Here is a 25,977-nt window from a genome sequence, read left to right on the forward strand (position 1 = left end):
ATACCTAATGTTAACATGTAAATAAATATATTTGGTAATTATCAGAATAACTTTCTATAAAAAAAAAGTGAAATGGAACACCAGAAAATCTACAAGTCAGGAATCTATGTGAGAATTTGTAAAAGCTTAGCCAGTTTAATTTCTAGAAGGGAAAAGGGTAATTTATGAATTTGAATGTAGCAATTACCTTTTTATTTTATCAAGGAATAAGAAGCTTTTAATCATTCTCAGAGGGAATCTAAATATTTGTAATGTAAAAATCATTCTACCAATCTCTTATTTCTGTTCTGTGGCAGAGAAATTTTTGTTGCCTCTTGGAGAGGAAGTAGAGAAGGGGAAATTGAGCCAATTTTTCTACTCTGACATAAATTCAATGAGAGTTCTATATAGATTTTTCACAGATGGAACACTTGAATTCCATCAAAGATATACATATAGTCCCTTCCTCTGACCCTCAGCTTGTGACTTTAGTAGAAAAGTTAAGATAACTATTAAATTGAATAATAACAATATAAATCTCACTTGTCATTGGAATAGTTTATAGTGTAATATTAAGTGTCCTAAAAATTAAGAAGCTATTGTATTTTTGGCATCAAATTATATGACACTGTAGCAAATGCTGAAAGGACATATCTGACTCCAAAAAAAAAATTTGTTTTTGTGATGTCTGACAGGATGTGTGCTATTGTGGATTGTTACAAGGTTAGATTAAATGCATCTAAATGTATGTGTGTGTGTGTGTATATATATACATATATATATATATAAACCCTGAAAAAATGTTGATAGCGAATCGAGTTATTGTGAACAGATATTCAGTTTAGTAAATTACTTCTGCATCACATTTAGAACAGATCATCTTGAGTTCTCAGGTTCCTTTTTATGTGATTTCTATAAATTCTCTATTTAGAGATAAAGGGAAAACCTTATACTGACTTTGTTCAACATCCCTCAGTGAAAAGGTTTGAAAAAGAATAATTCCTATAGTTGGTAACCACTATGGTACATATGTTAATTACATATCAACTTTGAAAAAATGATTCTGACTGTGGGAGAAGTGGTAGCTCGGGTCTGTTTGGCATGGGGTGGGAACTCAGTAGGGATTAGTAGAGCATCTGTGTGCAGGGTGGCAATGAGCAACAGCGGAATTTGTTACATGTAGGGGGAATAGATTAAATAAGTAAGGATAATGAGAGCCAGATTTCTCACTATTAGAGAATGGAATTACAATTTTGGAAAGGAGGAAAACTAGAATTAACCCTATGGTATTAAACTGGAGTTAGAGTGTCACTGTAAACTTTTAGGATGTGTGTTTGTATGTGGATTTACAAATAAAGATGGATATAAATATGTGTAAATGCAAATGTGTGTATATGTGTATATGTGTGTGTGCATGTGTATGTGTATGTATATGTGTATGTTTGTGCACGTGTATGTGGATTTACAAATAAAGATGGATATAAATATGTGTAAATGCAAATGTGTGTATATGTGTATATGTGTGTGTGCATGGGTATGTGTGAACACACTGCCTGACTCTGCCTACTGAGTGATCTGGAGAGGTCAGTGACATCCTAATAGCAGTGAGCGTACCTGATCGTTTGAACACCTTTCTCTACTAAAAAGAACCGGGCTTTCTTGGAAAAAAGACTCAGTCCAGGACTAGGGCGGGGAGAGTACAAGATGAGCCTGGAATATCTTATGCCAAAAAGCAAAGAAGTGCTCAGAAAATGACAGGGATATGTTAAAAGGTATAGAAGCCAAATTGAAAGGGCTTACCCTGGCCAACTCTGGGACAATTTGAGCAACTAAATAATGATAGTAACAAACTACAACTCATTGAATCAGAGAAGAATCTTTGAGTTTGGATGGATGGATGGATGGATGGATGGATGGATGGATGGATGGATGGATGGATAAATGGATAAAAGAAAGTACACTGTAGAAAGAGTAATGATTTTGAAAAATCACTGTTCGGCAAACATAATATTAGTCAATTCAACCAAGAAACATTAATGGATGCTAAATAATTTATAGAGGAGAGATTCAAATTGATACTTGTACAACAATGTTTATACTATCATTATTCATATTATTTAATAGGTGGAAACAAATGTCCAGCATGAGACGAATAAGTAAACGAAATGTGGCATATATACATTCAGTGGAATATTATTCAGTCAGGAGTGAAATATAAAAAGTGAAATTCCGATACATGCTGCAACATGGACGAACCTTGAAAACATTATGCAGAGTGAGATAAGCTAGACATAAAAGGACAAATATTGTATGATTCCAGTTATATGCGATACCTAGAATATGCAAATTCACAGAGACAGAAAGTAAAATAGAGATTACTAGGGGTTAGTAAGAGAGGGTAATGGAGAGTTATTTAATGGGTACAGAATTTATTTGGGAGAAGATTAAAAATTCTGGAAATGGACAGTGGCAATGGTTGTAGAGCATTGTAAATGTACTTAATGCCACTAAATTTTACACTTAAAATAGTTAGAATGGCACATTTTGTAATGTGTATTTTATCACAAACCTTTTTTAATTTAAAATTTTGTTGAGGACTGGGATATTTACATAATCCCAAAGAATTCCTTTACACAATACTTACTCATTACAAAGTGAAAAAGTATAATTTTAGAGTGGAAAAATCTGGCAAACACTACCATAACCAAGTGGTCAAAGTTAACACAGCATTATTTTTGTGATATTCCTGCCAAGAGTGGATAACCTGAATCAGATCATGAGGTCACATTAGATAAATGTAAATGGAGAGACATCATGCAAACAGCTGACCTAAAATCTTAAACAGTTTCAAGGTCATGATTAAGAAAAGATTGAAAAACTGTTCTAGATCAAAAGAGATAAAAAAAAAAAAAAAACTAAGAACTAAATGCATTATACAATCCTGAATTGTTGGATCTTTTTTCTAGAAAGGACATTACTGGGACAAATATCTAAACTTAAATGGGGTCCGTGGATGAGAGCATAGTAATGTAAAATGTTAGTTTCCTGATATTTCTGCTGGTCCTATGGTTATGTAAGAGAATATCCTTGTTTATAAGGAAATACATACTATCTGGAGAGGATGAAACAGCATGTCAGTACTTTTAGATGGTTAAGGAAAATAATATTTTTTGTACTATTCTTGAAACTTTCGTGTAAGTTTGAACTGATTTCAAAATAAAAAAAGGATATTCACACAAATTTTAAGGGTGAAAAAAAGATGAATGAACCTAAATGAAGGTAGTGATTGTAGCCAGGAACTAGATCCCAAGACTAGGACAGTATTGGAAGTCTAATTGTCAAGGAAATGGGAAACTTTTGCTGTTCAGTAAGTTACAAAAACATTCAGACTCTTTTTGAGCACATTAAGTAGAGGATAATCTGAGTAGACTGTATAGCAGTTATAATATATAAACATGGAAAAATCAGGTTCTAGACAGGGACCTTGTAATTTTGGGTTTAGAATGTGAAAACAAAGGAAACGACCAAACTGAATATAAGAATATTTGCAGAACTCGGCCATTTTGTTATGAAATATTCATGTGTTTCAATGTCTTCCTGTTTTAGGTGATGCTGAACAGGATCTTGGTCCCCCTCCATCTGTAGATGAGGCAGCAAACACACTCATGACTCGTCTGGGTTTCCTCCTTGGAGAGAAAGTCACGGAAGTTCAGCCAGGTGACCAATACAACATGGAAGTACAGGATGAAAATCAGGTAAACAGCTTGTAACCAACTTTGTGAAACATGAGATGAATCATCCTGTTAAATCAGGAAAGGAAAAATGTCATGGGAGATGGGGGGGTGTTGGATTGGGGTGTGTGTGTGTGTGTATGTGTTCGTGTTCTGAGAATAATCCCAGTCGAATGCCTTTTGAGGCTTGGAGATATAACTTAAGTTTTTCATAATTTCTATATTCTTCAGTTTGTGAAACATCTTTTAGTTTCATTCTTAGCTTTAAAAAGCCACTTTCAGGTTTTGGTTCATTTATTGAACAAATGAGAAAATAAATAAGTAGATAAGTAAATAAGCCAACAAACAAAATTGACATGTATATGAGCACCATACCCAAAAGTTGGAGAATACACATTGTTTCCAGGTGCACATGGATCATGTACCATATTGATAACATGCTGAGCTATAGAGCAGATCTCAACACATTTCAAAAGATTCCAATTACTGTGACCATGGTAGAATTAATCAATTACAAAATGACTTAACAGAACAGTAGCTAAAAGATAACTTAGAAAATGTTTGGATATTAACATACATCTAAATAGCCTTTGAATCAAAGAAAAAATTAGAAAATATTTTAAACTGAAATAGTAAAAACATAATATAACAAGACATTATCTCTAGCCCTGCCTTTCCTGTAACTCCAGATCCGCGTATAGAGCTGCCTACAGCACCTTTCTACCTATATGTTAAATCTCAAATTTAACATGTCAAAATCTGGACCCTTGCATTTTTTCCCATAACCTTCTCCTTCTGCAGTGTTTTCTGTCTGAGTAGACGGTATCATCTGCGTTGCTTAGGAGCCGTTCTTGACTTTTCTGTCATATTCCACATTCACTCTTCCAGCAAATCATGTAGGCTCTCTTCAAAATGTATACTAACTCCGATCCCTTCTCACAGTCTTCACTGCTCCACCTAAGTCCAAGCCACTGTCATTTCTTGCCTGGGCTACAACAGCTACTAGAATGTAAGACTGGAAAGCCTGAAACTTTTACCTGTTCTTTTTACTGCTGTGTCTGTAATTAGTAGGTGCTAGATAAATATTTACCGCATGGGTAAATAGCCACCTAATAGGTCTCTGCTTCCACTATCACCCCCTGTCGTCTGCGTACATGATAGCCAGAGAGATCCTTGTAAAATGGGAATCTGATCCTTTCACTTCTCTGCTTTCAGTCTTCCACTGTACTTCCATCCAATTTAGAATTAAATCTAAAATCCTTACCATGACCGGAAAGGCCCCACCTGGTCTGACCCCTTGCAAACCTCTCCAGCATCATTTCCTGCCCTTCGCCCTTTCACCTGCAGCTCTTCAGTGACCCTGACCTCCTTGTCATGCCTCGAACACATAAAACGGTCGTTCGTACTGGAATGCTTTCCCCGTGTACCTCACTTCCTCACTTCATTGCTCTGGGGTTTTTTGCTCTGTATCTCATAGAAGAATGCAGTGTCATGATGGCAAGGAGTGATGATTTTTTTCATCAGTTTACATTGTAACCATTTAAGTCCTATTCCCTGTGAATAAAAAAATGAGGATGATATGTGTTGAGGGCTTTTTAAATATTGATATAAATAAGACATTTATTTTACTTTTTATTTCTTGAGGTTCGTGACAAGTTAAAATGTGTCTGCTCTAAAAAATGACTTAGCTAACATGACATTTCAGTCTATTTTCTGAGGACCCTGTTGTTTCTAAAAAGCTACATTTCTTCAGGTGCTAAAATTTGTACTTTGTTGTTTCTGAGATACTGCACGTTACAGCATGTTGCCATGATTTCTGAATAAAGTCACAAATCTATGGAGCGCGCCTTACTTGTGTATTTACTGAAAAATATGGTCTGAAATAAGTAAATGAGTAGTATCATTGATTCAGTGTACTTAAAGTGATATCGTATAATAGAATAGTCACCAAACCAGGAGGTAGAAAACTTGTATTCTGGTTCCAACTCTACCACCTCCTATTTTGTAAATTTGGACGTGTCGCTTAACATTTCCGAACTTTAGATTTTTCATAGATGATAATAACTGACATTTATTAAATGCTTACTGTGTACTAATCATTGTACTAATTGCTTTATTTGCACTATCTTGTTTAAGCTTTCTTACAACCCAGTGTGGTAGGATCTATTTATATTCCAATTTTTAGATTAAAAAAGTGAAAACACAGGAATTCCAGTCAGGATAGTGGAGTAGCTACATGCTGTGCTTGCCTTTTCTCACAACCACATCAAAATTACAACTAGACTACAGAGCAACCATCATTAAAAATCACCTGAAGGTTAGTTCAACAGTAATCCTTCAACTGAGGACCTACAGAAGAAGCCATCTCGAGACTGACAAAAAAAAAAGGAAACACGCGGCCAAAAGAGATTTAATAGTATTTAAATCCAGGCAGTCTGCTTTCATGGGTAGTCCTGTTAAGGAATACCCATGTCCCTAACAGCTACACCATGCTGTTCCAGTGTAATATGAAATAATAACAACACCTGACAGGGTTATCGTGAAGATCAAGTTAAATCACGAATATGAAAACACTTTGTAAGGTGTAAAATGCCGTATATATAAAAGATATAAAGTAATATGCACTGTAATTAGTATGTAAATATTTGTGAGGACTGTATGATTTAGGGAAAATGTATAGCTCATGCTTACAGGGGTCTCATTTTCACATTTCTTAAATGGGAAAAATAATATTCATTATGTCTCATACTTGGTTGATAAGAAGTAAATGAAATAACATTAAAAATTTTTTAATTGTAAAGTATTAAACAAATGTAAAGTATTAATAATGAAGCTTAATGTTAGCTTTCTTGGAATATAATATACCATAAAACTACCTTAGAGCCACAGAAGTAAGTGGCTAAATTGACCATCAGAATATATGCTCTTGGGAAGACTACTAAGAACTGGGAGGCCATGTTCATTTGGTGACCTTCTGAGCTAAACAGAATAATAACAATGGAATCCTTGGTACTAGTAACAACAGAATCCAGCACAGGCAAGTTAGCATGTATCATTTTTCTGCAAAAAACTAAATACTGAAAATGATAATCAGTTGATCGCTGTATTTTCTTCTCTCAGTAGTTTCTGAGGTATTAGGATGTGCCTTATGAATTCCATCATTAGGTTCTTCTGTATTTGTAGGACCTTTAAGAGATCCAGATTGAGAGTTTTTGGACCCTTCTGAGGAACACTAAGAACAGTGGGGAAACCACTGAAAGGTTTTGGAAGTGGAATGGCTTAAGTAGATGTCCATTTTAGCCTGCAGCATGGAAAGTGGATAATGTCTTTCTGTGCCTAAGAGGTTTCTATCTCTTTAACTGGCTTCCCTAAATAAATGTGAAGCCTGCCTTTTAGTTCATAAGCCATGAACAATTTTCTGCTCTTGGCTTGACCTTTAAGCTTTGCTTCTATAGTTAAAGTTTTTAAAGACACATTCTGTGATATATGCTATATTTTGCAGAAAATAACTTTTAGTAAAAATAGTGTCCTTTGAGCTTGCCCTTCCAATTGGCTATATTAATGCATATAATACAGTTTCCTTTCTCAAAGAACAGACTGCAAATCTTGTCTAAAAATGGAAATGAGGAAATGAGTTGCTATAGAAGTAATAGATCCATACCAGAATGAAACTTTTTCAATGTGGGATGGCTGCAGGTGTAGCTATGTAAAAGACCCCAGTACAGTTCGTTTCATTACCCACATGTTTCTTAAACTGAGAATGAGAAGGTTAAAAATTGCCATGCCAAAGTCTAACTGGAGAGGTTTCTGATTTAGTAAGTCTGGGGTGAAGCTCAGTATGTCAGTTTTGTAGGGGAGCTTGTTTGTTTTTTGTCATTCCACAGGTGATTGTACTGCATGCCTGGTTAAAAATCATTGCTCCGATAGGTCAATATTATTTTATTAAAAAAAATAGATACAAAGAAATTGAAGCTCCTCCCTGCTCTGGAGGAAAATTATGTAATTGAGGAGAAATGGCGTAGATTTGATGGCTTACATAAGAAAAATCAGTTCCTAATATTATTAATATGATTGAAAAGATTTATTTGCCTGCAGGATTCTGAGAATATCACTTGGGCTTGGTTGAGCTGAATGTATCTTTTGTGACCAGATTATAGCATTTAAATTAAAAATCAAAACCTGGATCCTACACAGATGATTAAATACAAGGGCTTGCATCTAGAAAGCTTTTTAGAATGAGTCAAAGAGCCTTAAATTCTCATATCTAGTGATCAACATGTTTTCCAATCACGTATTAAATATAAATCTTTAATTTTAGCAGAGAGAATATGAAGACCTTGTATTTAAAGAAGTTGAAAAACTTCTGCTTCTTTTAAGAATTAAAGATGTCTAATTTATCGTTAATCCTCCATGTGATTTTGTCACTGATCACTTATCATTTTGAAAAGGATAAAATTTCTTATAGTTTTTGAAAAAATATGTTTATTCATTATTTCAGTAATTTGAATAGAAAGAGCTAAAGAAAAGTGAATTGTCATTACATTCAGTAAACCAGAATATATTACCACCAATCGTTTTGGTGATTATTCCTTCCCATCAGAAGCTTAAAAAGGATGTAACTTTGGTGTAAGAATTATTCTGGATACAAAATAATCTTTGTCTGTAATTAGTTTCTACAGAGAAATTTAATTTTGTATGAAATTAATATTGTTTGATCTGTTTTATTAGACTCATAGAACAAGGCATTTTCTCTGTATTCATTTATTATCTCCAGGCAGCTACCTGTGTATCAAAAAAAATCCTACTTGTTTGCATTAATAACCTTATTTTTATTTCTCCTCAGCTGGAGGTACATATTTTTTTTCTATCTAAAGGAAATTCTTAACAAGACAAAATTAAAGACTTCGTAAGTTTTACTGATTGGAAATAGCAAGGATAACTGGTTCTTAATTTTAAAAATTATTCTACTAATTCATTGCAATGATAAAGAATACTTGCCACTGGAAATTTCCAAGGCCATAGTCTCTGCTCATGTTAAGTGTATTAAGTTTCACCTTAATTGTGGAATGCAGAATCTCTTATCCTAGAAAGCAAAAACAAATAGAACCTAAAAGGTATAAAAGCTGCGCATGTAGATTTTCTTCTTTTTCTCATCAAAGCTTATATTTTACCATTAGATGTAGTTTACTTTAACAGCTGATCAGTTTGTCTTATTTATTTTTCATTCTAATTTTTCAGACCTCAGCCATCACCCAGCGGATAAGTCCCTGTTCCACCTTGACTAGCAGCACTGCCTCTCCGCCAGCCAGTAGCCCCTGCTCCACCCTCCCACCGGTCAGTACAAATGCAACTGCCAAGGACTGCAGCTACGGGGCGGTCACTAGTCCGACCTCCACCCTCGAAAGCAGAGATAGTGGCATCATTGGTGAGTGGGTTTTTATATTAATCATTTTGTCTTTTTTTTTCTTCTTTTTAAAATAATGACACAAGCTTAAGGTTTTCCAAAAAAAAAAAAAAAAAAAAGCTGATTTTGAGTCGTCGAAATGTATATATAAAATGTGTTCTCTTTGTAATGATGCTGGAGAGAGAAACAGTAGTACACAAAATGAAAGCTGTCCCTCTCCGCGTAGCCACCCTTGTAAAGGCGTTACCTGATAAAAGGAGTGGTGGATAGAAAAAGTGTTTTCTACTTCTTTCTGTAAATTCATGTTTGTTAAATACCAACAGAAGTGGTTCAGAAAAAGTTCCTTTTTTACCGAGCTAGTGGCATTCATGGAGATTCGCTGTTCTTCTTACACTTATTGCCTGTTGTATACTTGTTAAGAGGAATCAGTCAGTCACATGGGGATGAGTGAAGTTTTGGGAAATCAAACTTTTTCTAATGAAAAAAGGGCAAGGCATACTCTTGGCTTCACTTTTGAAAAACAAGTGAACCATGTAATAATAGGTTTGGCTTATGCAAAGACTACAATATTAGTGCAAAGTTACACCAGTACCCTTTCACACTGGGAAAGCTAACTGTCTTCCTTGTCTTTGCTTTTAAATACCATGACCATAAAAGCCCTTCCTTATTATAAAATTTAGGATTTGAATAATAAGAAAGGGTCCATAGACCACTGAATAATTCTTTCTTTATACCACAGATTAAGTCAGAGTTTCTCAAATCTTTCTACCACCAATCAGGACTTTTATAATTTCTGTTGATCTTATATTTTTGAAAGAAATTTTAACATTATTTAACATTTCTCATTTTTAATTTATCATACAAATATATCTCTGCCAAAGCTTCTATTCAAAATGAATTAACTGGTACTCTCATCCTTGATACAATTTCAGCTAAGTTTACAGAAGCGTGATGTTTTAGTTAACTAGTTACTAGTAAACATTATTATTTATAAATAATTCGAAATATTGAAAATAGTGAAACCCATTGCAATCTTCTCAGACCTTTAAATAAGTTGTGTTTTAATGTTTGGAGCCTACTGAATGTGCTCATGGTTTATCTGAAAATAGGGGATATGTTTCTGGGATATATACTAGGCTAAGACCACACAGATATGAGTAAATCTTAGCCAACTCTGATTTGGGACTTAATGATAAAAACTTCTGCTAGGACACAACACAGAAAAAATCGTGAAAGGCAAGGGGTTAAATAACAGATACTTTACATGTAGACAAGTCCTTTGGGAAATAGGAGTTTCCATTTTCTGGCTTTCATTATACTGACCCTGGCACTTGTGTGAACTCCAAGCTTCTAGCTAAGAATTACAAAGCCAGCTGAATCTCCACAACTTCACACCAAATGAAGTTACATTTCAGTCAGATTTTACTGAAAAATGTGTATATTTTAAAGTAATGAGACAATTTCCAGAAATTAGGATAAGAAGCATGTATCTGTTAAAAAAGAATACACATAGATATATACACACATAATATAAATACTGTATACACACACACACACACACACACACATATATCACTAAACACATTTAGAAATTATAATTATAAAATATGCTGTGGAATCCATAAAAATCTCATCAGGGAAGGTGCAACATTGAGTTTGGTGGCAAAAATTTAGGAACCATTGGGCTATTTTTGACTGAAAGACTGAATATATGAAATTAATTTTTAATAAAAGTAAATGATTTTAACCACATACCAAAATAATATAACTTAATATGACTTTAACATTTGAGTTAGCTTTAAGGATTTCTAGCTCATGGTTCCCAAAATTTTCACCAACAGGGTGGCCTTAGCACAAATTCCTTAGAAAACAGATCCTGAGACGGAAGGTTACATGCTAACACTTTATTAAGGAAATGTAACCCTGGGAAGCAGGAGTGAATGACGGGGGGGGCGTGAGGCAGCAAAAGAGGGAGAGCAAAGATGAGGCAAGGATTACGTGCTCCTGCTGGAAGTCTTAGGCAAGACCACGTTTCTGAACTGTGGAAGGTGGGATTAGAAGGGGATTTTCCTGCCAGTTCCCTTCTCATATTGGTGTGTTAGCCCTAATATAGCATTATTTTCCCCACTCTTATTGTGTGAATCTAGTAGCTTGCCTCTGATGTCTCATTGACAACAAGGAAGTCCAGGAACAGAGGAGAGAGGCTTTATGCAGCAAGGCACAAGGCACTGGTTCACTGTGCCCATGACCAACACAAAAGACTAGGAGTGACCAGCAGGGATGTTAGTAACAGGGACCCAGCTTCAGTCCAGGGGAATGGTTCGCAGCATTGCTAGGACCACGGCAGCCAGATTACAGGCAGGTGAATATACCTAGGGCGGCAAATCCCGTACAGTTCAACCCTTGCACCACATAGATCTCATAGTATTCTTTTTTAGCTTCTAGTGTCATCCGGGAACATGATGCTATGATACTCTCAGTTCTTTTCTGAGAGGAGAGGTCCAAATTCAGTCCTTCAAGGAAGTGGCTAGTGCATTCTCCCAAAAAGATTTAGGAAGGATTAATAAATAAAGATTAAGTCTCTCCTGCTCCTAGTGGTCCTGGAGCTCATAACGTATGTTTATTATTTCATTCCTACACCCATTTAAGAACAAAGAATGTTAAAATACAGTGCAAAACAAAGACTGATCACCTATAAAGGGCGATCATTTCATAATGGTAATGGGTCATTGCATTAAGAAGAAATAATTCTAAGTGTTTATATGCCTAATAACAGCTTCAAAATGCGAGATATCCACAGTCAGAGATTCTGTCAGTCATCTCTCAGTAGTTGATAGAACAAGTAGGAAATCAATTAACATATAGAAGACCTAAACAGTTCTATCCACCAGCTTGACCTTATTGTTGTTTACAGGGCAGTCTATTCAGCAGGAACAGAGAACAGATTCTCTTTAGATACACTCTGAAGAATAACCAAGATAGACCATATTTTGATTCTTAAGACAAGTCTCAAAAATTTAAATGGACTCAAGCCTTACAAACTGTGTTCTCTGACTCCAGTGTGATTAAACAAGAAACCAATAATAGAAAAATATCAGGAAATTTCACAAATATTTGGAAATAAACAACACATTTCTAAATAACATTTGGGTCAAAAAAATCAGATTAGAAATTAGAAAATATTTTTTAATTAATGTAGTGAAAACAAAACATTCGTACAAAAAATGTTTTGTACAGTGTAGCTAAAGATGTGCTTAAAAGGAAATTTATAGCATTATATGCTTATTTTAGAAAAGAAGAAAGTTATTAAATTAGTGAACTAAATTTTAACTAAGGAAAATAGAAAAAGAAGAAATTCAAACCACAGTAAACAGAAAGTAGGCAATAGTAAAGAACAGAAATCAATGAAATAGAAAACAGTGAAGAAAAATCAATGAAATTGAAAGCTGGTTCTTTAAGAAAATCAATAACATTAATAAACTTCTAGCCATATTAATCAGGAAAAAAATGAATATATGAATTACCAATATTAAGGAATGAGAGAAGGATATCACTAGAGACCCTACAGAAACTAAAAGGATGATAAAGGAATAACTTTATCATGAACAACTTTATGCCAATAAATTTGACCATTTAGATGAAATGGACAGATTTCTTGGAATATCAAACTACCAAAGCACATTTGAGAAGAAAGAGACTATGTGAATTGCTTTATACCTGTTAAATATAAATTGAAATTTTTGTTTAAAACTTTACCAGAAGGAAAACTCTTAGTCCAGATGCCTTGACAGGTAAATTCCACCAAACATTTGAGGAAAAAATGATTCCGTTTCTACACAAACTGCTCTAGGGAGTTGAAGTGAACAGAAAACTTTTTGAGGCCAACATGACCCTGAGACCAAACCAGACAAAGACTTGATGTGATCAGTAAACTACAGACCAGTGTCTGTTATGAACATAGACCTGAAAGTACATAACGAAACTCTTACCATTTGAATCCTGCAGTGTGTAAAAAGGATCGCAGGACAACATATAAAAAATAACTCATAACTAGGTGGAGGTAGGGACTGGCATTTTGAGAAGCCTAACGGTGACTGCCCTCTCTGATGGGGTTGACAGGGAGATGTTGCCACAGAGCCGGGCTCCCTAATACCCGTGAGGCTACAGAGACCAGTTGGCAGCACTTCATTCTCAGATGCAAGGAGGACATATCATAAAGAGCAGCAAGGCTGGAAGGCAACCAGGTGTCTTTTGTAATTCATCTTCTTCCCGTGTTACTACAAAGTCCAGAATTCCATTTAAATTTCCAGAGTGAAAACCACACTAAAAGAGTCATGGAAATTACCTCATGAACCTAGATTTCTTTTTTTAACAATAGTTATATTAACTATAAGAAGAGAATATGAACTAACATATAAAAACTCCCCTGGAATGACATATTATTCTTGTTTTATAATTATTGCTAAGATTTTTATAATCTAGATTTTAATGTATTGAATCCTTCCACTTCTGGGGTTGATGAAAATTTTCCTGTTTATAATTAGTGGTAAGACTAGATAAAATTCTAGAAGTCTTTTCAGTTTTGGTTTAATTTCATTAAAGGACTTGCATAGGATTAGAGCTATAGTCGGCTATATAAACAAGAATACCCTGTATTGCTTCCATATTTGGACAGATTCTTTCTCCTGTATTAGCTTCTACTTAGGGACCATTACTTTTTTCTAATTCTTTGTTACATGTAAAGGGCCTGGAAGTAAATTTACATGAGGGAAATTATAGGATAAAAAGAATATAAAGATCTTTTTGAGACCTCTAGCACTCCAGTGGTTTATGAAAATTATATAAATTCCCTTTTGATGAAATTATGAAATTTTTAGCATTGATAGGCCTTCATTGTAGGTCTTTTAGCACCGATGTATAAATGTTTAGAGTTGTTAAGGTAAACATGAGAGGGATGTGAGAGAAAATATGTGATAGTTATATTTTAGTTTGAATTATTTAAACTTCATGGTGGAAATGAAATGATCATCAGTTACTTTTTAAAATAATGTTACTAATCTCATTATTTAGTCTTGAATTCAGATAGTACTAACATTAATCTCCAGGTGTTTTTTTTTTAATTCATTTTATTCTTTTTTTTTTTTCCAGCTACATTGACAAGCTATTCTGAAAATGTGGAACGCACAAAATATGTTGGAGAAAGCAGTAAAGAATTAGGATCTGGAGGAAACCTGAAACCGTGGCAGTCTCAAAAATCTAGCATGGATTCCTGTTTGTATCGGGTAGATGAAAACATGACAGCTTCCACCTATAGCCTGAACAAGATCCCAGAGAGGAATTTGGAAACGGTTTTGTCTCAATCAGTACAGTCTATTCCTCTGTATCTTATGCCACGACCAAATTCAGTAGCAGGTAAGGTGTTGTTTTTTTTTTAATGGTCATTTTACTGCAGTATATATCTTAAATGAAATGAAACCAAGTTCTGCTCTAACAGTATTTGAATCTTCTTTGATCAAGCTACCCTTTTATGTTTTGGTAATGTACATGTACTTATCTTTTTGATCCCAGGGGAAGGCTTGTGTTCCTCAAGTGGTTGTTTAGTTCTGTTCCTAAAATACATACAAACACACATAAAATCAGAAACAGAACCTAGAAAGTATATTGTCGAAATACTAAAAATATTTTTTTTTTCACATCAGATGTCTTTAAAAGGATTTCAGTTTGAGGTTTAAGTTTTTAAAAACTTTAGTTTTAAAAAAACATTATTAAATTGAAGTGTATTTCGGTAGAATTTGTATTATCAGAAATAATATACCCATAGTTTGAGGGAGTGGCCGGCAGGCAAGAATTCAGCTTCCCCATTCTGAGGGCTCGATATTTTCACAATCCCCTGGCTCTTATTACAAAACCATGAGGTACCTACGTTGCTAAAAGACAAGTCAAACACCACTAGCAGTCTCTGTCATAAAGGAATGGTACAGAAGTTTAAGTGGCTAGAATATGGAGCCATTATTCTCTAGCAGCAGCTTGGAATTTTAGTCAAGGGATATTTTTTATACAGCTAAATTGCTATTTATTAATTCAGACCAGGAGCTTTTGCAGAATAGTTGGGCATTCTGGCATTTCCAAAATTCATCATCATCTGAACTTTGTCTATACTACAAAATCAAAGTTATGCTTGTCTTACTTGCTCGGATATGTTTATCTCACTGACACAAGATGATAAAACACCGTAGTCAAGAGCTCATATTTCTCAGATGTAATTATTTATGTTATGCAAGGGATAGCGTAATGCTTCTTGCCCTTCTCATTTCCTTTTTGTACCTTTTCTAAACCATTTTTCTTTGTTCCATCCTCTGGGAGACCATCAGTGACTGTCATCAGATGTGATTATGGGGAGAATGAATGGTTCATTTGGAAGATCAGTAACTCAGAAGATTTTATTAATTTTTCAAGATTATTTGCTTTTATATAATGACAGAAAATTTTCTCTCATTTTTTTAAAATATGTTGATTCTTAACCATGATGTCATATTAGGATCCTAGAATGTTATAACTTACGAGAAAGTGCTAGACGAATTCAATCCATCCCGAAAAGAAGGATTTACATCCTTGCTTATATAAAAACGGGGAAATTCAGCTACCTTCCTTAATGGTACATCCAGTTCCCTTCACAGCTAAGCTGCAGTGATTCCTAAGAAAATTCGGGCTCTAGAAGATGGAGGTACAAGCTTCTCATGTCCTCTTTTTAGTTTACTGAAGAGATTATAACCTGTGTTGCTCTTCTTGAGCATAAATGTTTGTAGAGATTTATTATTTTACCCTATACAAATTCTAATCTTAGGGTTTCCAAAGAGTTGTCCAGACTAGTTAGCCAGTTAAGATTCTTCCCTCACTGTCTCTCAAGCTTCCTAACACTATTGCTTTTCAGAAATTGGCAGAAGGCAGCTGTCGAAAGTATTAATAAGTTACCAGTTATTTAACTAATAGATATTGAAGAAATTGACTGTATAACTCTATTACAGAAAATAGAACCCAGGTTTCTATACCAGGTACTTTAATCACCAGGTCAAAATATCATTTGAAATATGTCTTAAAAAAAAAAAAAAAAAACTTTACAAAGCAAGCAGTATTTTATCAGACAATGTATCAAAATACATTCTTTCATTACATGAGTTGTAAGATTGTAGTTTATTTAGAATTTTATCTTATTAAGAGCTGATGTTCTAGTTACTTAAAAAATCTTTTAAATTGTGGTCAGCTGTTAGAGAATTGTCACCCAATTTGTAATTTGGGGGCTTCTAAACTACCTCCCTTGATATAGTTTTTGCTTTTGCCATTTAGCGACTTTACTGGTTAAGGCGCCAACATAACCGTGGCTACAGTCGTGGCATATCCGTTGGAACAGTGACTGAAGCAAATATTAAAATAAGAATTTTTTGGAGAATTACAGGAGGAAATTCTAATTGGCGCCTATTGTTGTTTTTGTAACACACTCACCTACAGTGCGATAAATGCTATAATACAGTAATCTATAAAAGACTGTAGGAACACAGAGGAGGAAGCATCTAAGGGCAAAGGGGATGAGTAGAGTAGAGAGGAATAGAAGACATCATGGAGAAGGATGACTAAGAAATCGCAAGAAAGACTAACAGAAAAAAAGGAAGGAGGCACATTATTGGTATTTCTGCGTGAGTAGAGCCTGGGGTACGTGGGAGGAGTGGTAGCAAATGATGTCGAAAGGTGATACTGAGGACTTACTGTACTCAGACAGTAAGTGCTGGGTTTATTTTGTTGACACAGAGGAGTTTAAGCAGGAGCCATATTAAATTTACAGTTTAGAAAAATGACTACTTGTGTACATATTTATATACACAGGTAGGTAGGTAGATAGATGGATAGATAGATAAATCAATCGATCCATATAGGATAGACTGAAGAAGGAAAGCCATGAGTTAGAGAAAATAGTTAAAAGCTCTGGTATTTTGCAGAATGAAAGGGAATGAATTGCCAAGTCAAAGGCTTTATCAGCAGAGTTGAGAAGTGGCCTAAGAGATTTTCCTCTCCAGCTCTCTTCTACAGTTAATATTATGCATGATTCTTTAAAATACATATTCACATTATATATCTACATATGATTATAATACATATGAGACCTGACGTGAAAAAAACAATAGGATTTATACAAGAGAAATGGAAGCATGTGTTCTTATAAAAATGTATACAAATGATCGTAGCAGATTTATTTGTAATAGTCAAAAACTGTGAACATCCCAAATGCCCATCAATAGGTAAATTGATAAACAAATTATAGTATATCCTTGCAATGGATACCACCCAGCCACAAATAGAAATGAACTGTTGATACTACAACATGTATGAATCGCAAAATAGATGCTTAATGAAAGAAGCCAGATTTTAAAAGTACATACTATGATTTCATTTATATAAAGTCCCCAAAAATGGAATCAAATCTCTAGACACAGAATGCCTCTCTGTAACTATCTGTATGTGCAGGTATCACCTAGCCTTCTGTGTATTTCCCTGTGGGAACTGGGGCTCAGAGAACTGGCAGAAATGTCGATACTCTGGCTACTGCTCTTCCTCTGAGGAACAAATGTCTTTCATCTCTGACCTGGACGTCTCATGTCTTCTTGAAGCATCCCAGCCTGTTAGCTTAGAAGGATAAAATATCAGATCCTTCAAAGTTCTTAACAATGAGATACCACTGTACCCATACTCACAAAATTAAAAGAATGCTGAATGTTAGTGAGGATGTGATGCAGTTGAAATTGTCATACGTTGCTGATTGAGTTATATCAAGATCATTACTCCCACTGCCAATAAATTGTAAAGCTGCCGGCAAGATGCATCAAAGGTGCATAAGGCTATGTGTGCATGTTGCCTAACACCTAGCAATTTTACTCCTACATAGAATGCCCATCAAAAAGAAGTCCTCAGGTTCAACAAAAGGCAACTACAGGGATGTTTGTGTCGGTTTTTTTTATAAATAATTCCAATGTCCGTCAACAGTAAACTGGACAAATAAATTGTATACAACAATGAAAAGAATGTACTAGTGCCACAGATAACATTACAGAGAGAGTACATACTGTATGAAGTATGTATATTTATATAAAGTTCAGAAAAACAGACACTATTGTGACACTTGTGTGACAATAGAACTAAAGTAGTGATTACCTTTGGTGGGGATACCAATTAAGGGAGCCTTCTATATTTTGATCTGAATGATGGTTGCATGGGTATATATATATTAAAATTTTTCTTAAGCTATACATGTAAGATTTATAGACTTTATGTATGTAAATCATACCTCAACTTAAAATACATGTAAAGTATATATAGGCTCCTGTCTTTCTAGAAGGGTTTTACCTATCTTTGGTTTAGAAATAGCAGTCCTAGGCAACATAACTAGACATTTGAAGAAATGCCTATGTTTAGTGTTGATTAAAAATAACCTAACAGAGACCATAAACCTAGGATCAGTACCCAGATTGGCCAGAAATAATTCTAATTGCCACCGTAGTTCTGTGGTAGCCTAGATAAACTCTTGAAGCAGCAGTTTCTGTGTGAATTTTTTTATCCTTTTTTAAAAACAAGTATATTGAGCCATATTTTACACATCATAAAATTCACCCATTTTAAGTAATTCACCCAATTTAGTAATCTTTGGTAATCTTCAGTAATCTAAACCAAGCTATGCAACCTTCACTAGAAATAAGTTTTAGAACTTCATTATCCCAATAATATTTCTCATGTCTATTTAATGTTAATTTTGTTCCTGCCTCCAGCCCCATGCAACCACTAATCTACTTTCTATATGGATTTACCTTTTCTGGACATTTTATGTGAATGGAGTCATACAATATGTGGTCTCTTGTGTCTGGCATAATGTTTTTAAGGTTCATCCATGTATGAGAAGTTTCTTTCCTTTTTATTACAAATAGTGTTCCATTGTACGGCTGTTACTACATTTTATCTATCCATTCACCAATTGATGGACATGAGGTTTTTGACAATTTTTGACTATTGTGAATAGTGCCAATTTAAACTATGTGAACGTTCATGTGTAAGACTTTGGGTGGGACATATATTTTTATTTCTCTTGGATAGATAGCTAACTGGGAGTGGCATTGCTGGATCATAGAGTAAATTTGTTTTTAACATTTTAAGAAATGGCCAAACCGTTTTCCAAAGCAGCTGCACCTTTTCCCATTTCCATCCACAGTAAGGGGATTCCTGTCTCTCTCCATCTCCTCTACCATTTGTTTTTGTCTTATCTCTCATTATAGTTATTCTCGTGGGTGTGAAATTTTGTTGTGGTTTTACTTTACATTTTTCAAATGACTAATGATGTTGAGCTTATTTTATGTTTATTATCTATTCATGTATCTTCTTTGGTGAAATATCTGTTCTAATCTTTTACACATTTTTTATTGGGTTGTTTGTCTTCTTATTGAGTTATATAAGAATTTATTGCATATTCTAGATATAAATTTTAATCAGAAATGTGTTTGCAAAATATTTTCTCATTTGTATGGCTTATCTTTTTGTTTTCTTACTGATATATTTTGAAGCACAAAAATTTTGATGATATCAATATATATCAGATTTTTCTCTTAAAAACCATGCTTTTGGTGTCATTTTTTTTTTTTTTTTTTTTTTTGAATAGAAAATATATCAAGTTCTAAAAGTGATTTTTCTTTATCGGAGTTTATTTCAAGTATTGGAAAATTTTTTCTGTACACATGTAAATGCTTTCTCCTCTTCTCTTTTCCCTCTCCTGCCCTCCCTCAGTAAATAAAAGAGATAACATTAGTCTCAATCGTTACACTCATAGACCTTAATTACTGATTATTTTTTCACCTACCATCCCCTCCCAGTGGTCATCCCATTGCACCGGTCTTTCTGGCTGACAGAGATCTTCACATTCATAGGCAGTACTGATCATGCTCTTCAAAAGAAAGGAAGGGTGAAAGGTAGCGCACCATCAGAAGCCAGATAGATCTGTCCTGGAGAATAGGATTTTATACCGTCAGAGTATACAAACAGACCTACTACTGCCTGCAGGGCAAGTCACAGGTCAGGAAATAGTTTGTTTTCTGTATCTGGAAACCATGGTTTCGATGTCCTCACAAAGAGGCAGGAAAAAGCTATAAACCAAATGACTCAGTTATTTTCAAGCTTGAATAGATTAAAGGTTGAAAATATTTCCTGAATGTAGGGAAATAAAATTGCTGTCACAGGGAATGATTCTGCTAACTGTATAATGTGTGTAAATATTTGATAAGCCCACCGCCTCTGGTAGTTTTAGTGATTAGCTATCCAAATCATTTTTTTAAATAAATCTTCTTAACTCAAGAGGGTCCTCTCTTCTCCTTTTAGCTCTAGATATACATATTTCCCTTTACTTTCCAGTGTGTACGTAGAAGTGCTTTCCCCAAACTGAGGGAAATCAAATACTCAAATCTCCTTGGTTACCAGGAATAATTGAGGATTTCAAATATGAGATGAGCTTGAAATAGGGAAAAACTCCAGTATATTTATATTTCTTCACTTGCTCTAAGCATACAAACAGCTGAGGGGGAGGGGGTGCTGAATGCCAATAATAAAAGTTCAAATCCAGCTTTTAAATTTCCCCATTTTAAAAACCTTTATCTCAGTTCGAGTAATACAATTATTTATTTTAGCTACCAAATAATGCTGAATTATGATGTGAAAATACTATTTGCCTCAGTTTTTAAAAAACCTAGGGGAGTAATTGTTTAAGTGGTCCTTGCTTCCTTCCAGGCTGCTCCCCACTTAGAGAAGGGGTGCACCCCTTTCTTGCCTGAGCTCGCTGGCATCTTTCCAGAGCCACATCCAGCAGGACCAGGAAGTTGCCAAGGAATTACTTACCATCTTTGAGGTTACTGCTGGATTGAACTCTAAACTATATTATTTCATAAAACCCTTGATTTTAAAAAGAATGGAGAGGACATGTGGCTTTTATAACACTTTGACTTTTCTAATACTTGTTACAGAGAATGGAGTCAGTGCATATACAAATGTTTATGTTGATTTATTTTTTAAATTATTTTCTGAGCTTTTAACTCACAATTAAGATGGAAGAAATATATGTAATGAAATCTTTTAAACAATTGTGTACTTTTTATTAACTATTAAAACAAGTCTGATTTTATAAATATATTGGTCATTAGATTTAGCTATATAGACTTTTAGAAACATAAAGCCTCAAACAAGTGAAGTCTTATAGTAAGATATACCAAATAAAAGCTCCATATACCATATATGAAGAAAGTACTATTTACTGAAAACAGAAACTTTTAACTAGAATGATGAAGTCATGAAAGTTGAGTTTTGGCAGTCTGTAGCATTAAGGCTCTTTCCAGGAGTAACTCAGTTTTCTGAATATAAATTTAGGTGTTTATATACCTTTCAATTAAACTTCTAAAATATGAAGAAACTTAGAACTATGTCTTTTACTGTTTTCAAAAGTAAATCACTATTGCATATTTATTTTTAAGCCTATTGTGTTGGAAGGAAGTAGAGAAGCCTTGTGAACTTGTGGTTGCATGCAGAATTATCAGAGAGTAGGCTGCCTATAGTCCTCCTGGATGTCTTAAAATGAGACTGGCAATGAATTGGAGAGATGTGGGAAGCAGGAAATGTTCGCTTGCGACAGCTGTCCTCAGTGCTTTGTGTGAGAATGAGGTGTGTATCAGGGAAACACAAACAACAGAAGTCAGTTAGAATATAAACTCTTACCATCTACTTGTTAATGTTTGGAGGGAGCTGCACATTTTCCTAAGAAAAGGATCTTTAAAATCAGGTAAATGCAAAATGGGAATCCTGGGGGATATAAATGAATCCAGTCAGAAACTATAATGAAAGTTTTACAAAAAAAAAAAAAAAAAAGGCTTTTCAGCAGTTAGAATGTTGGCTTTATGAATTAAAGGACAGCAGAGTGGCTTCTTGCCCATGCTATAGCAAACATAAAGTGTCATTTCAGGCTCCTTGTTCAGATCAGCCAGAATGACAATTGTGCTACTAAAATCTGTTTGCATTAGTGGCAACTGATAGAAGAAACAATTCAAACTGGATTCAGACTCAATATAGAGTTGCCTCTGGAATGTTTTGTACCAAATGGTGTCTGCTGGATTTTTTTCTGCCCACTTGTGTATTAAATTATTTTGACTTCAAAAAAGTATAGCAGTTAAATGTTCTATAAGTGAGTCAGCTGTTCCAATCTGATGAAATAAAAAATAAAAAAAAAACGCTCTCATTTTCTATTTCCTCTTCCTTCTCTGAAAACAAAGTTTTTTAATGACATAGATTTTATGGCTTTACTTTTTAAACTTGAAACATTTTCTTTTTACATAAAATTTTTTATTACAGATTCATTTTTTCCTATTTATTCAATTCCCCTCCACTGACCTAATTATCTCTTACACATGTATCTGGAAAGCGTTTATTAAATATTATAGTATTAACTGAACTTGATGGAATTAGCTCAAAAAACTTTGCCAGTACAGTTTTATAGTAAGGGTAACACCGTGAGGTGGGAATGTGTACGTTCGTATAGAGCTGTCATAGGTGTTTGTAAGGAATGGTGATGTATAAGGCATTGTCGCTATAACCACCTCCTTCATCCTTAGCTTTTAAATAGCCCAGTAAGACAAAACCTAATTTGTTATCCATCGCTTGTTTAAATGTAGCCAAAACACAAAGTATACATTAAATACAATTATTTCATCATTAAGCATTTATTGAGCATGTACTGTATATATGCCAGGGACTGTTTAAAGCTCTTTAGAATCATTAATAAACAAAACAAAGATTCTTACATTCACGGAGTTTACATACTAGCCAGGGAAAGTAAAATAAATGTAATAAACAAGTAATTTATATGGTATGGTAAAAAGTGATATGCGCTATAGAGAAAAGTAAAAGATCAACAGTACACGAAAGGATCGAATGCACATCTGCGTGGACAAGCAAATTTACTGCAGTAGTGTCTGTTAAGCATTAAGCAGAGCCAACGAGAGGGGTGAGGACAGAGCCAGTCAGATTTCTAAATCTAAGTAGGACTAGTCGGGAATTCATGTCTGTATTGAGCATTACGTGTAGGACACTCTGAAGGGATTGGGTTATCAAAGCTGAATCAGATGTTGCCTTCTTGCCCTCAAGAACCTCCTGTAATTTAATAAGGGAAGACAGACATGTAAACAAGTAGCTCAATTAACACAAGTTCTAATTAGCAATATGTGTATGTGGTTGCTGAAAAGAAGACACAGTTAATCTGACTTAGGGATCAGTCGGGGAAACAGAGCAAGTGTAGCCTGAGCAAATTTTGACAAGGAGTGAGAAGTTTGACAAAGTGTGATAAAGACTTTTTCTCAGAAAGTGGCTTGCAAATGGAAAAGATTGAAGTGGCTATGAGGGAGAGAACAACTACATACAAATAGTAGAACAAAGAGCCACAGCTAACAGAATTTTAGGTCTCTTGGCTGATCTTTCCAGTATTCATCTCTTATCCCTTAAATAATGAATTTGAAGGGACAAGAATTTTTAAAATGATAACATAGAAAAACTTAAAATAGGACTACGAAGAAGAATTTAATAAGGAAAAATAATAATTATTATTTTGGATTATTTGATTAAAAAAATAGTGATGAATTCAGAGACAACAACAAAGAAGATATTGATTGCTAAAATAAGAAAAAGAACGAATGTTTTCGTAAACTTAGGTAACACCAACCATGATTTAGTTGTGATTCAGATTAAAGCAGTAGTTCCCCATTAGCTAATTTCAGACCTATCTAAACCCTGAATCATGGCTTCACAGCACTTGATAATTGAATATCACTGCTTTTCCTTGATTCACTTTGCCTATCAGTATTTGGATTTGTCAAAGAATGAACTTCAATAAAGCTCAGTAATCACAATATTTGTCTTTTTCCTCTAATGTCATCTGTCTGAAATAGAGAAATGTGCTCATTCCACAATATATATACCTTATCGCTTGGCTTTGTGAAATAAAGTAATAAAACAATTGATATTCATTTTCCCAGGAATAACATGGTAAAGATTAGTTTAGTAAAACTTAAGTTCACACTAAACATCTAGATTTTACAGAAATTGTCAACAGCTCATCATTGGATTTGAGAAGTGAAACATGTAAAACCAACGCTAAAAGTATTTGCCAGAAGACTTTTTTTAATACAAGGGAATTTAAATAGATTATGTAACTGTTATTTAACTTAAATCTGTACTCAAATTATAGATCTCCCTTAGTTTAATCTTTAAAAGATTCATGGATAGATAAGATACAAGAAAGAAAGGTGGACTCTAGGCATTTTTTTCTTGCAATAGCTTTTTTCTCCACTCCATGTTGTATATTTCTATACCATTCTACCTACAATTAATGAATGATACGCAGTCTCATTTTATGAAAACATATCAAACCATGTTAGTGGGTTGGTGCATAGACCTGTTTTCGTAAAAGAACCATGCTGGACCTTGCTTTAAAATTATGTACCCTGCCATTAATATTGCCATAATGGTAACCAAAAATTGTCATTCATCCGGCGGTTAAGGTTTCCTTTGAATTTTGTTTTAATGTGAATAAAAGATTCTCATTGATCTTCTTTTCATATTACTCTTCAGTATATCAGCTTTAAAAATATCTTATAAGTACTTATTACAAAAACAAATTTGGGGCTCTTGTTTATTCTTACCTTTTAGTTTCTTACTTTGGAGAATATTTTAAGTGCTGAGATGTATTAGTCTGTGACATGCAGGGCACCTTTACTTTGCATTAACAAGGCCTTTCTTTATTGCCCACCGTTTGATTTACTGTCCTTCAAAGCCATAAACAACAGGGAGTTGAGATAAAGTGACAAAGTTGAGTAAGGGATGGAAAATAAGCCTTTTAAGGGAGAGTTAAGTCTGTTTAGCTTTAAAAAGGGATGTAGGTACAATGCAAACAGCACTCAATCAATTGAGAGTCAGGATCTCTGCTTTCAAAGCCTGGCTCTACTATGAATGAGTGATTCACTTTAGACAAGTCATTTTACTGCCTCTTAATCTGTGACATGAGGGGATTTGACTAGATTGGTGTCAATGAACTTTTTATTAAGAGACCAGCTAGTAAGTTATTTTAGGCTTTGCAGGCCAAATAGCTTCTGTAGCAACTACTCAACTCTTTTGTAAATGAATACTTAAATGAACAGACAAGGCTATTTATTTTATTAATTGGCTGACCTCTGGACCAGATGGCCTTTAAGATTCCTTTCACATCTGCATTCTATGGTAATGCTTTATTATCAGCATCATATATATGAAAGGGATTGCTGTCTAGGTTATTTTCTATGCTGTTACCAGGCAGGGGATAGCCGGGAGACAGAAACCACAGTTATTTAAACAGATAATTTGACATGAAAAGAATTGTTCACTAGATCTTAAATTATGGAAAGGGTAAAAGGAGAACACCGCAGTACCATGGACTAAGCGACTGCAGGAAGCAGCTACCACCTTTGAGCCTGAGGAACAAGGAGGTGATGAGGTTAAACTGTCAAAGACTGGAGGAAAAACCCCACAAAGCTGAAACTCATCCCTGTGAACTGGGCCCTGCTCAACGAGAATTAATATGTCTGAGTTCCAAGGAAGGCTCTGTATCCGATGTGACTTCTGAGGGCTCCCTTCCTTTGGTAGCTACACACCTATGAATAAAGAACCAAACAAGGAAACAGATTTTGATTAAAGCAAGAGGGACAAGAAAAACTAATTCACAGAACCACATTAGAACACAGTGGGAATAGTGTGAGAGTCATCGTCCCC

The 25,977-nt window shown here is 34.5% G+C and overlaps 1 protein-coding gene across 8 annotated transcripts in view; it reads left to right on the forward strand.

Moving 5' to 3' along the window:
* TANC2 (tetratricopeptide repeat, ankyrin repeat and coiled-coil containing 2) overlaps positions 1–25,977 on the forward strand; it is a 288,365-nt gene that overhangs the window by 157,128 nt on the left and 105,260 nt on the right. For all 8 annotated transcript variants that reach the window (XM_016128285.2, XM_016128304.2, XM_016128256.2 and 5 more), the window contains 3 exons: positions 3,586–3,734; positions 8,949–9,135; positions 14,263–14,526. In XM_016128285.2, coding sequence (XP_015983771.2) covers positions 3,586–3,734; positions 8,949–9,135; positions 14,263–14,526 — 600 coding nt within the window. The remainder of the gene's footprint in view (positions 1–3,585; positions 3,735–8,948; positions 9,136–14,262; positions 14,527–25,977) is intronic.

Source organism: Rousettus aegyptiacus, unplaced genomic scaffold (genome assembly GCF_014176215.1).
Source record: "Rousettus aegyptiacus isolate mRouAeg1 unplaced genomic scaffold, mRouAeg1.p scaffold_m13_p_6, whole genome shotgun sequence".
In the NCBI taxonomy this organism is placed as follows: Eukaryota; Metazoa; Chordata; class Mammalia; order Chiroptera; family Pteropodidae; genus Rousettus; species Rousettus aegyptiacus.